The 13,526-nt window shown below is 41.7% G+C and overlaps 1 protein-coding gene across 1 annotated transcript; it reads left to right on the forward strand.

Annotated features, from left to right (window-relative positions):
* The first annotated feature begins 8,438 nt into the window (after positions 1–8,438).
* Positions 8,439–9,266, forward strand: LOC146946576 (uncharacterized). The gene has a single exon (XM_085748254.1). It carries the CDS (start codon positions 8,439–8,441, stop codon positions 9,264–9,266), a length of 828 nt encoding a protein of 275 aa, XP_085604380.1.
* The last annotated feature ends 4,260 nt before the right edge of the window (positions 9,267–13,526 follow it).

A 13,526-nucleotide genomic window follows, 5' to 3' on the forward strand; every position in this document is an offset into this window, starting at 1 on the left:
GTCTACTGATGTTCAATCAATCTATGACCATGTTTCTTCGGCGGAGGCTGCAATGTCGTGCTCTAGTGTTGATAAGGAGTGTAACAACCCATTTTTAGCTAGAATTATTTTAATTATTTATTATATGTATTTATGTGTGTTTATATGTGCTTAATTGTCTTTGTGTGTATTTGATTTGAGATTAGTGGATTTTTGGCCTAGAAGGGTATTTTTATCATTTTGGAGGCTAAGGGTATTTTGGTATTTTGGTCTTTTGGTGAGAAATGGTAAATTAGTAATTTTATTGGAGAAGGTTATTTTTGGTGTTTTAGTGAGAATATTTATTTTTACTAAGTTACTAGTGAGTTGGGTTAATTATTTCGAGATGGTAATTATTCGGTGTTTTAGCAGATTAATGAGCACTAACTTTTTAGAAATGGTTAGTGAGAGTTTTAAGCCCATTATGATTTGTGATAACTAAGCCCATTAGGGAGGAGTATATATTCATAACTCTTAAGAGAAAACAAGGTTAAACCATTCATAATTTCATTTCACAAACTTGGAGAGGTAGAGAGAGAAAGAAGAGAAGAATAGAGAAAGAAGGGAAAGAGCTTGGAGAAGAGGGAAGCTAGAGACATGGGGCTAGAGAAGTAGAGTGAAGTCATAGCTAGTGACTTTTGTAGCTTTGAGGTAAGGGGGATAGATTCTTTCACTCAAATAAGCTATAATCTCATTTTTCTACTTATGGATATAAGTGCTTTTGTATGAATTATGATTTTTATGATTTTAAATGTCAATTTTAAGCTCATGTTTTTGTTGTAAATCTGGGTATGTGAAAATTGTCATAAACTTGTTGTTTGTGCTTAAAACTTCATGGTTGTTATGTGTTAAAATGATTAGTGAGAAGTTTTAGCTTAAAATGATAAAAAATGATGTTGTTGTTGTTGTTGTTGATTATTGATGAATTCATGAATTTATGCTTGGAATGTTGCTGGGTTATGTTGTTGATGCTAATTCATGCTTTGGGTATTGATATATGTGTTATTATGATTAAGTTGTTGTTGTTTGATGAGTTCTTGCGAAAATGGGTCACAAATGTAAAAGTTTGATTTTGGTAATTAGAGTGAAATGATGATGTTGTTGTGATAAATTAACATGAATGGATTTTTTGTTTTGAATCATAAGTTTTGGACATAGGGTTGTTTGGGAGAAAATTGGATTTTGGTGTAAAAAGTCATTTTAAGCGTTTTTGGAAAATATGTTATTTTGGGAGAGATTGGGATAAGTTGTTTTGGGATAGGAAAACATGATTTTATAATAGAATGTGATAGGTTTAAGTGATTGGAATGCGTAGGTGTTAGCCTGTAAATTCAACAAGCCCATTTATTATGGTCGATATTTGTTTGACCTTTTACTTTGCAGGAATGAAGAGCTTTCTCATTTAAATTGGAGAATCTCAACGAAACATTAAGCCTAAGGCGTATAGTAAGAATTTCGACGAAGCAAGGCCAAAAGAGCAATCTCGCGTCGAAGTCAAGCAAAAGGCGGGAAAAGCACGATTTCAAGCATTGAAACGGTTTCCATGTAGTGGAGACGTGGGACAGGTAGTTGTCCAAGAAGGAGGAAGTGTTGATCATGGAGTTAGTGGTTCGCCATCTAGGTTTTAGTACAAATAAGAGTTTCCAAGCCAGAAAGAGGGTCACAAATCATATACATAATTCTACAACACTCAAACTACCGGCGTCTTGGGAAACGAGTTATACAGAATGTATGTAAACTGATTTGTAGACCACCCCTTTTATTTTAATGCAATGCATTTACCTTTTCTTTGAGTTTACGTGCGTAAACTTACTTTTATCTTTCTTTTATCTGCTTTGTTTTAAGCTTTTAATTGCAATCTCAAACCTGTCGAGAGACAGTGCCTTTTACTATCAAACCTGTCTTGCTCTCTAAGCAACCTGAGTGCATTTCGTGGCCTTTTTTCAAACTCTTTTCCGATAAAAACCTTTGCACATCGGTCTTGAGATTTCTAGTTTGATCTCGCTTGTAATAATCAGAACTAGCTCCCCGTTTGCCAAAATCACAAGCAAACAAATTGGGACGCCTGGTGGGACCCAGTCTGTGCAATTGATTTTCAAAAAACTTTTTCAAAATCAAAAACCTTTTTAAAAAATCCATCTCTTTGAAGAGACCCGTTTTTAGAATTTTGTTACTATTTCCGGGTAACTTTATTGCTAAAAACACCAATATTGTTTGTGTATGCATTTGAGAAGTGGTAAATCTATGGCTCGTGCCAATTCATCCTCTTCACAATCATCTTCACAAGCACAACCTTTACGAGCGACCTCTCGTTTGGGAGATATAAAAGTGTAGACCCCTGTGGGGTCAACCATGGCTATGCCAGGCTCGACGGAAATGGGAGTAACCGCTTCTTCAACCGTTTCCACGTCCACTCAAATGACACGACCAGAATTGGAAACCGTTATACCCCCCTTCACCGCTGGTGTTCCTTCGACTACCAGCATTCCAAGTTCTAATGCTCCTTCAAATAGGCCTAGACTTGATGATCGAAATGTAAATATACAGAACGTTTCAAGGGAACAACCGTATGGTATGCCAACTTCAATGATGGCAAATGTACATAATAGTGCTTCCGTTTTTGCAGACCAAGCAAATCTGTTCACTATGCACAACATACATAGTCCCTCAAGTTCTAGTATTTTTGGTCGGAATACTCTACCACCATTGACAATAGATTCGATGAATGTGTTGAGACAACAAATGGACGAGAGTAACCATGAAGTGGTTAATTTGTGAACGCAACAAATTGGTACAGTGTTTAATCCTTTGATAAGGGAGACAAACCGGACTTACCAAGCCTTAACCACACAAATGGGGAGAATAGTAGATTTCTTTGCACCCCCACAACCGGTTTACCAACCGGTTACACAAATACAAAATCAACAATCGTTGCGGTTATTTGAACCAATAGTTCAGAGGCAGCAACCTGTGCCTCAGCCCCAACCGGTCGAACCAGTAATACAAGGTCAACCTGAAGTGATCTTGGTAGATAAAAATGATAATGCCGATGAAGTTGTTAGGAATTTCCAACAACAAAACATAGGAGTGTATAACAATATAGCCAATTTGGTCGAAAATAGGGTTAATAGATTTTTACCCCCCTGTAATATAGGTCATTTCCAGTTTCCCCCCTATAATATTTTTTTTGGATTTACCCCCCTGTAATTTTTTTTAATAGGCCAAACAAAAACCAATTTTATTTTTTTTCAAGAAATTTTCGTTTTTGTTTGGCCTATTAGGGGGGTAAATCAAAACAATTCTTTTTACAGGGGGTAAATAAAAAAAAAATTTACAGGGGAAAACCGGAAATGACCTATATTACAGCGGGATAAAGACCTATTAACCCTCGAAAATATAATGGCTCAAAATGGTTTAAATATTGGCTTGCATAGGTGATAACATGCAAAATACACTGTCTAAATAATTTGTTTTCCATTTATTTTAGAGTCAATTATTTTGTTTTGCACAATTACTGCTAGTACTTTGATGTGTTTCAGGAACATAAGGTGCAAAATGTAACGTCCTACTTCTATTAAAGCGATAATACAAGCGAATAATACAATATTCAAGAAATAGACGCTACGTCTCCAACATATTTCAATCAACATGCATATATAAAATTTCTCAACAGTCGCAGCGGATATAAATCATACATCTCCATAATATACATGTCATAAATTCAACATACGTCAACATATAAAATCTCCAAATCCCGACACATGGGCAAAATCTCAATCAACATAATCAATCCAAAATAGAACATAGACCGACAATCCTACATCAGAGCCTATACTAAGACTCAAAAACAAATAAACAGAGGAAGCTCCCGCTATCCTCGAGCAACTCACCAAGAAAGCTAAATGATCACTCTTGCAAGCCGTCTACCCATTCATACAAACAGGTAGGCGATCAAAGACCACTAGGGGTTAGCTTCACATCAATCATAATCAAACTTAAACAGACATGAGCATTCAAGGATTCATGCATAACACATATACATACTCAACATTCCTAGAATACCATCATCACATATATATTGCCCCCCATTCCATACACATCATGCTATCACAATTCTAACATAGAATAGCAATCATATTCAATCTCTAATCAAGTCATCAACATAAACTCATCATTTATCAACACCAATCAATGAAAAGATTACTCACCTTATTTTCATTTAGCCTAATGAACTCAATAATTACAATTCATCATTTCAAAGCAATAACAAGAAAGTCATTATCACCATAAGATCATAAAATCACATTCTTAAACATTACACTACATTATTTATACTGAAATAAATATCATCAATTAAAATCAATGTACAAGTATCACCTTTAACAACAAACATCAACAAGTACACATCTTCACACATTCACCAAATATCACCAAGTGTACAATTCACCAAACACATAATCAAATAAGACGCATTTAACAACTTCATCAAATGTATGTGATGCGCCTAGACACGACTCCTACATGCATGCGGTACCGTCACCAACAACGTCTAGGCCGTCACCCCATGATGCCAATAACACATCATATGTAAGATTTCACACCCGTCTTACATTTAAACGAAGTAAAAGTTCACCACCCTTTTACAACACATATGACTCAATATGACTATGATGCATGGACATACAAGCAAAGACTCGACAATGCAAGATCACCTCATATATATTCAACAACAAAAATGTAAGAGATCACCTCCATTTACATTGATCAACTTCAACAAAAATTGCATTATCAAGTATTTACGTCCACACAATCAACAAGTCACAATTCAAATAAGAGTCATCACCACATTATCATTAACATAATCATTATCACAACTATCAACCAACATCACGACAACTTCATACAATTTCTCACAATTCAAGTAAAGGAGAAAATACAACACATTATGATAAACATCATATTCAACACCTAGCAATCATTCACATATCTTCATATAATCATATCAAACTATTCACAAAAGATTTGCAAAGCATTCGGTCTTAAAGATCATTTTCGACAAAGTTTGCCTATCATTTCACAACTTTAAAACGATTGAGACTATTGAACCAAAATCAAGTAAACAAACTCTAGCGCCTCAACTATGTATACTCTTAGATCACTTATGAGTGCATTTGAGTATACATGTGCGTTTCACCGGCCAACTAAGACAAAATCATCAAAAGCACAAAGTTCGTCTCTCTTTATCATTTTTGCAAAACCAATTCATTATCAAAAGAAAACCAAGTTTAATTCAAAAATACATAGGTTAAATAATCTTAAACACCTTAATTGAACTCCTAATATTCAAGTTTTGAAGTTTGGAAACGAACCATAAGTTTTGGGTTGACTTGGAAATAGTCATGCTAAGTTTACATAAAATTTCTCCAAAACCTACTTGGAGTGTTTTCATCATAACTCAAAATCCACAAAACATTTTCAAGTCAAAACAAATCCATTGGAAAGCTAACAAAATTATCTAAAACTTTCATGTTTACACAAAAGTCCAATTCAAAACAGAAATGTGTGAAAGAGATACAAGAACGCGAAACAGGGTATGCTGTCACTGTGCAACTCGCCCCGACGAGCAAATCACTCGCCATGGCGAGCTAGGCATCTGCTGCACTCGTTTATGAACGTTTATGAATCCCAATTTTAAATCCCCTAAGCCCAAATTTGTCCCCAAAGTTTGTCTAAAAGTTTATGAACATAAATGGGACTCATTAATCCATATAAAACTTGATTCAAAACCTCATTCCAACAAAATCACCATTTGACCCATTTGTTATAAAAACTCTCAAGAACAACTCAAATTCACATCAAGCTCTATGATTATGATTACCCATGGCATCAGTCATCAACAACAACATCTCATAACAACAACAATAACAATTAATCATGAATTCATCACAATTCATCAACAACATATCACAATTCATCCGTTTGAGCATAATTCACAAAGTACCAATTTCTATATAACATGAGCATACAAATTCATCTTCAACAACTCAATTATCATCAATTTCACATACCCAAACATTACATCAAAACATAAGCATGAATTTCAACAATCAAATTCACATTAATCACTTTTTCACAAATAAACACTTTTGGATATGGGTAGAAAAGAGATTATACTAAAGATTATGAGAGAATACTAGCCCCCTTACCTCAATTGGTAGTAATCCTAGCAAAATCTTCAACTTAGCTCCTAGAATCCCTATCACCTCTTGGTTCTTCAAGTTTTCCTCTTCAAACCCTTTCTCTCTTCCTCTTGCTCTTTCTCTCTCCACCTCTCTCAAAATGTTTTGTGAGAATGAACAAATAATACTACGTGACCTAATTTTTCCAATGACTAAGGTTTAAATAGGGTCACCACTATTGGGCTTAACCCTTAATGTCTTAATGGGCTCAACACACTCAATAACTAATTCAAAATGTTTCTATTCACTAACGGGTAAAAACAACGACTGTTACCGGCTCTAAATTAATTACCCCACTTTCTAGTCACATAATAAAAGAAATAACTATTCTCACTCAAGCCACTAAATAAATTCTACATGGTAAAATTACTAGTTTACCCTTGCCCACCAAATGACCAAAATACCCCTCTAGCACTAAAACCCACTAAAAATACACACATATACAATTAATCACATACAAGCATATATAAAACACACATAAAAACAATTAAAATAAATCTAGCGAAAATCGGGCTGTTACATACAAAGCAGAAGTGAAGAAAAACGAGGAAAAGAAAGAAATCATGTGTCACAAGCCCAACGACCTTTGGCAATTTTTCTGTTCAAGAATTAGACTATAAAAACACATGAGACACTCAGTTGCAAGGAACCGAGTTATTCAGCAGTTTTATTGTTATTTCTTTAGAACCCTAGACACCGTTTAAATCAAGACTTTCAGTAGTTTGTTTCCTTGTCAATTTTAATTCCATCGATACTCTATTTTATTTCAACCGCCGATGCCTTATTACTATCAATCATCAAATTTCAATTAAATTCCATGTATACTGTTTCAAGTTCATTCCTTTGCTTGCTTTATTATCATTATTATTATATATTTCCAAATTCAAGTTCCATAGTTATTGTTCTGGACCGACCAAAAGGATTCTTAGCCCATTAACTTAGGCCCAATATCTTTCAAAACCCAAACTCCACGTTTGGCGTTATTGCTCGCAACATACCCTCTCCCCGCGAGGGGGTGCACGAAGCAAACGAGACCGGTTCAAACGAACCCCAACGTCTCTTTGCACATTCTGCACGTTCCCGCAATAAACTCTCTGGCGGTTACACTTCCCACGATTTCGTAACCGCCAGAGTCAGGTGTGCCTCCTCAACGGCTCTGTAGCCCTCCACCTCTATAAATAAGGGACTCAATGCAGTCCCCAAGGTAGCACTCTTTCTTCCTCTAAAACCCTCACTCTCTGATCTCTACTGACTTGAGCATCGGAGTGCCTGCAGGTACACACCCCCCATCCGCTCCAAGAAGCATTCCAGCACATCTCTACCACCGTAGCAACCACCACATTCAAAGCACCGGCAGTCATCTTCTGGTCAGGTACGATCAGTGGCGCCGTCTGTGGGAAAATATATAAGCTCCCCCGTTTTTACACTCCTAAAAACCAAAGCTTTTCACAAAAACTACCATGACTGCCAATAGTGCCAATTCCCGGTTACGAAGTGAGGTGCGTGTCCTTCAACAAAATGGCATGACATCTACACCTTCACCCGTGGAGACAAACCAAGAGGAACCGACTCTCATGGTTCCTCTCCCAGAGAGGCCTTTGCAAGGTCCCCTGTAACAGCCTAGGTGGGCCCCTCGCAAACAGTGCAGTGCAGGGGGGTGCAGTGCCTTGCGAGATGCCCACCTGGGCTGTTACATCCCCCACGACCTACGGAGACACCAGAGGACGCCACAACAACCAGCGTCCTCGTTGGTAACCTGATCGAGGATAGATGTCGTTAATCGAGGAACAGAACCGACGCTTGATGAATCTGGAGCAAGCACGTCACATCACCTCAACAAGGCGGACTCCTTCCCTAACACATTGCAGAAGGGGAATGAGCCCTCACAGGCCCCGCTCCAGATCTCTCCGGCGCTCCGTAAGCATCAGATCTCCGAGCTACTCCCGGAGATCATCAAGGAGGTCATCGAGACGATATCCTCCCAGACGATCACCACCAAGACGGTCTTCCCCGAGGAGGTCCCCCCCGAGAAGGTCCCTGCCTAGGCGAGGCAGAAGCTCTTGGTCTCCCTCCGATTCTGAGGACACTCGCGATGCCCGCTACGACCGCAACGCTTGTGGTCCGTTCACGCGACGCATCCGAGAAGCTCCTATTCCTCGCGGACTGGAAAAGCCTCCGTAAATGGACTCATACGACAAGACGACCGATCCAGATGATCACATTGAGAACATCGAAGCAGTTCTCACTTACAGGTCGGTGCGAGGCGCCGTCAAATGTAAGCTCTTCGTCACCACGCTGAGACGAGGAGCAGTCACATGGTTCAAGAACTTGAGGAGAAACTCCATCGACACATGGAGCGACCTCTGCAACGAGTTCACAACCCATTTCACCGCATCAAGAACGCAGCCAAAAACGGTGGCCTCCCTCGAAGCCATCGTCCAAGGAAGAAGCAAACCCCTCCGAGACTACATCGAGAGGTTCAACAAAGAAGCTGTCCAGGTACGAGGGGCCAATGAGACAATGAAGTTGTACCTCATTGCCAAAGGTCTGCGCGAAGAGACAAACGTGAAGAAAGCTGTCCTCTTGGATCGCCTAAGGACTCTCAACGAGTTTCTAGCGATCACCAAGATCTACATTGCCTACGAAGAGGCCTTGTACGCAGACAGCCTCAACAAAGTCAGGAAGGAGGAGCCTGCTGCTGAATCCTCCAAAAAGCCCTTCCACGAGAAAAAGAAGGAAGGCAAAGCTGCTCGGGAAAGCAAGAGGCCCAACGGCCACTTCACCGAGTACACTCCACTGGACATGTCAAGGGAGAAAATCCTCGCTGAGATCACTGTAGCCGATCTAGCAGAAGTCGGCATCAAGCCGCCAAAGGTTCCATCTCAGGAGAGGAAGGGGATCGACAAAACAAAATATTATCGGTTCCACAAATGCCACGGACACACCACCGATGAATGCGTCCATCTGAAGGATGCCATTGAACTCCTCATCCAGAGGGGACGGCTTTAGCAGTACGTGAAAAATCTAGAAGCAGAAAGGAAATTCGTTGAGCTCATTGGTGACGGTTCTGAGCACGAAAGGACCATCGCCATGTCTGTGGAACACCTCGGTGATTTCCCTGACAACGCGGAAATCACCCCTTATTCATGCACATGGGAGCAGTTCCCTACTGCCAACATCATCACCGGAGGAACGCTGAACATCTTCATGGGCAGCATGAAGAGGAAATTTGAAGAGCTTATGAGCGTCAATACCATGGCCCCTCTACTCGAGGAGGAAGGCCACCTTTGGTGTTCTACGACTCTGAACTACCTGGTGGGGCTTCAAATTCCGCCAATCCTTTGCTCGTGCGAGCATATATGGCCAACGCAGATGTCCGACGAGTCCTGATAGACACAGGAGCCTCATGCGACATCATGTACACCAGCCTGTTTAGAACTCTCCAACTAACGGAGAAAAACCTTTCTCCCTACGTTGGGGACGAACTCTACAGCTTCATTGGCTCATCTCCTCAACCATGGGGGTACGTAGAGCTACTGGTCACCTTCGGCGAGGAGGACGCCAAGAAAACAATAAAGATCCCATTCTTGGTGATCGATTGCCAGTCTCTCTATAACTGCATTATAGGGAGAACCGGGCTCGCCCAGCTAAGGGCTGCATGTTCAACCGCTCATCTGAAGTTGAAGTACCATGCGAAGGATGGCATCATCGCCTCCCTCAGCGGAGACATCGAAGCTGCAAGAAGATGTTTCCTCCAAGCCAACAAATCTCAGAAATCAGTTTCCCAATCCAGCAAACCTGCTGAGGACAAAGGGAAAACTGCTACGAGTACTTTGGACGCCAACTTGGTCGAGCTTGACCCCAGGTTCACCAAGGAGGACCTGAAGGAACAAAAACGGGAAAAGAAGGATACGCTCAACGCAAAACTTCTTAGACCTGTTCCTGATGGTGAGTTCAAGCTGGTCCCTTTTGGAAGCGACCCCTCGAAGAACTTCAAAATAGGCAAGGATCTCCCCGAACTTGTCAAGAACCAGCTGGTCGCCTGCCTTAGGGAGAACACCAACCTATTCGCATGGAGCGCGACCGATATGCCTGGAATCGACCCTAGCGTCGCCTGTCACCAGCTGACAGTAGATCCCGGAGTTAGCACTGTAGCCAGCGACATATAAAGAAGTCTCTTGAAAAGTCAGAGGCTGCAGAAAAAGCTGTAAAAGACCTCCTAGAGGCAAATTTTATTTCTGAGGCCAAATACACTACGTGGCTCTCCAATGTTGTACTTGTCAAGAAATCTAATGGAAAATGGCGTATGTGTGTTGACTATACCGATATTAATAGAGCCTGCCCTAAAGACGCATATCCTCTTCCTAACATCGATAAACTCGTAGATAAATCCTCCGGCTACAAAATTTTATCCTTCATGGACGCCTATTTTGGGTACAATCAGATACCCATGGCTGAAGAAGATAAAATGAAAACAGCCTTCATGACCGAATCAGGGAACTATTACTACAAAGTAATGCCCATCGGTCTACGAAATACGGGGGCTACCTATCAACTTATGATGAACAAAGTCTAGTCTATGACAAGACGCTTCTGGGCGACATTCTCGAGGTTTACATGGACGACATGATCGTAAAATCCCAACAAGAGGTGGATCATGCCGCCCATCTCAAAAGAGTGTTCGAACAAACTCGGAAATACAACATGCGACTCAACCCAGAAAAATGAACCTTTGGAGTCCAAGCGGGTAAGTTCCTTGGTTTCTATCTGACAGAAAGAGGAATTGAAGCGAACCCAGATAAATGCCGCGCATTTACTGAGCTTCCAACACCCCATTCCAAGAAGTGCATCCAAACGCTCAACAGAATGCTGACCGCTCTCTCTAGGTTCGTGGCTAAATCCGCTCAACATGCACTTCCTTTCTTCAAACTCTTGAGGAAAGAAACGAAGTTCGAATGGACGGACGAGTGCGAAACTGCCTTGAAGCATCTCAAAGAAATGATCTCTGCGCAACCACTGCTATCACGACCCGATCAAGGTGAAATACTATACCTATATCTCTCTGTTTCCTCTGACGTGGTAAGCGCCGTCCTCATCAGAGAAATGACGGAGGGACAGAAACTGATATATTTCACCAGCAAAGCATTGTTGGGACCTGAGACAAGGTACCAGAGAATCGAAAAAGTAGCTCTCGCATTCCTTACCGCAACCAGAAGATTGAGACAGTACTTCCTGGCGCATACAGTAATAGTCCAAACGGACCAACCCATCAGACAAATCTTGGGTCGCTCAGACGTAGCGGGACAGATGATGAAATGGTCACTTGAACTATCCGAGTTCGACATTCATTACGAATCCAGAAAGGCACTAAAGGCACAGGTGTTCGCCGACTTTCTCGCCGAGATGACTTTCCCAGCCGAGGAAAGCCCTGAAGAATGGACCGTTTTCGTGGACGGGTCATCCAACTCCAAGGGAAGCGGAGCCGGAATAATCGTCGAAGACAACAAAGGTATCGTTGTCGAAATTTCCCTCGCTTTATCTTTGCCTGTTACCAATAACACTGCAGAGTATGAGGCCTTCTTGGCTGGCTTGCGGACCGCCAAAGATATGGGGGCCAAAAAGGTAAAAATCTTTACCGACTCACAACTAGTGGCTTCCCAAGTCACAGGAGAGTTCCAGGTAAAGGAAGACCACCTCCAAAAATACATCCAGTTAGAACTAGAGAAAATGAAAGAATTTGAAGCCGTCGAAGTAACTCATGTTCCTCGTGAACAGAATACTCGGGCAGACATCCTTTCAAAACTCGCAAGTACGCGAACTGCGAACGGAAACAAAACAGTAATATAGGAGGTCCTCGGCGAACCAAGCATCCAGGACAGAGGGGCTCTACATCAAGAGATCAACTCAATTATCGGGATGGAAGACTGGAGCTGACCCATCTCTCGATACATAGAGAATGGCGAACTCCCTGCCGACCCACAAGAAAAAATAAGGTTGAAACGAAGGGCCTGCTCATTCACTTTAGTGGAAGGAACCTTATACAAAAGAGGCTTCATCACTCCGCTGATCAAGTGCCTAGGACCTAATGAGACCCAAGAAGTCCTCGCCGACGTCCACAACGACATTTGCGGACAACACCTTGGTGCGAAAGCTCTCGCAAAAAAGGTCCTACGAGCAGGTTACTATTGGCCTACTATGTTGAAAGACGCCTAAGACTACGTGAACCTCTGCGATAAATGCCAGCGACACGGGGACATGCACCTAGCACCCCCTGCTGAGCTAACATCCTTGGTTTCCCCTTGGCCTTTCGCATGGTGGGGTATCGACCTTTTGGGACCATTCCCCAAAGCCGCTGGACAGCTAAAGTACCTAGTGGTCGCAATCGATTACTCAACCAAATGGATCGAAGCCGAACCATTGGCCAAGATCACAGCTAAAAATGTACTCCACTTCTTCAAACGAAACATCCTAGCAAGGTTTGGAGTACCAGCATTAGTGATATCCGACAATGGTACACAGTTCACGGACCAAAGGTTCCAAGACTACCTAAGGAATATCGGCATCAAACAAAGCTTCACCTCCGTCGAACACCCTCAAGCAAACGGCCTCGCTGAGGCCGCAAATATGGTCATTCTACGAGGAATACGAAGAAGGCTAGAAAACTCCAAGAACCAATGGGTTGAGGAATTACATGCGGTCCTTTGGGCCTACAGAACTACTCCCCATTCAACAACTGGCGAGTCACCTTTTTGACTTACGTACGGGACAGAAGCGGTCTTACCCATTGAGCTAACTAAACTCACATGGCGTACTGACGCCAGCACCGACTTCCTAGCCAACACGGCGAATCTACGTGAAGAGCTTGAATTCGTCGACGAAGTCAGGATCGGGGCGACCTTGCGAGAAGCAGCGCTAAAACAAAAGATAGCCGCTCGTCACAGCAAGAAAGTCATAAAAAGGGAATTCGAAGTAGGCGACCTCGTCCTCCGTCGAAACCAGAAAGATTCCGAAGAAGGGAAACTCGCCGCCAACTGGGATGGCCCCTTCATGATCCGGATGAAGACCGGAACGGGAACTTACGGACTCGAAGACCTCCATCAAAACGCTATTCCAAGAACTCGGAATGCAGAAAAATTCAAAAAGTACTACACTTAGATGGCAGACAACGCCAATTTACTCTAATGTACATACTTAGTTCTATACAACGAACTCATCGCTCCCCGTCGAGCAAATAAAGGGAAGAGGAAAGTCGTGCCACTCCGAATCTAA

This window comes from Medicago sativa, chromosome 2, assembly GCF_051527215.1.
Source record: "Medicago sativa cultivar Bolivia chromosome 2, Bolivia_mono, whole genome shotgun sequence".
NCBI lineage: Eukaryota > Viridiplantae > Streptophyta > Magnoliopsida > Fabales > Fabaceae > Medicago > Medicago sativa.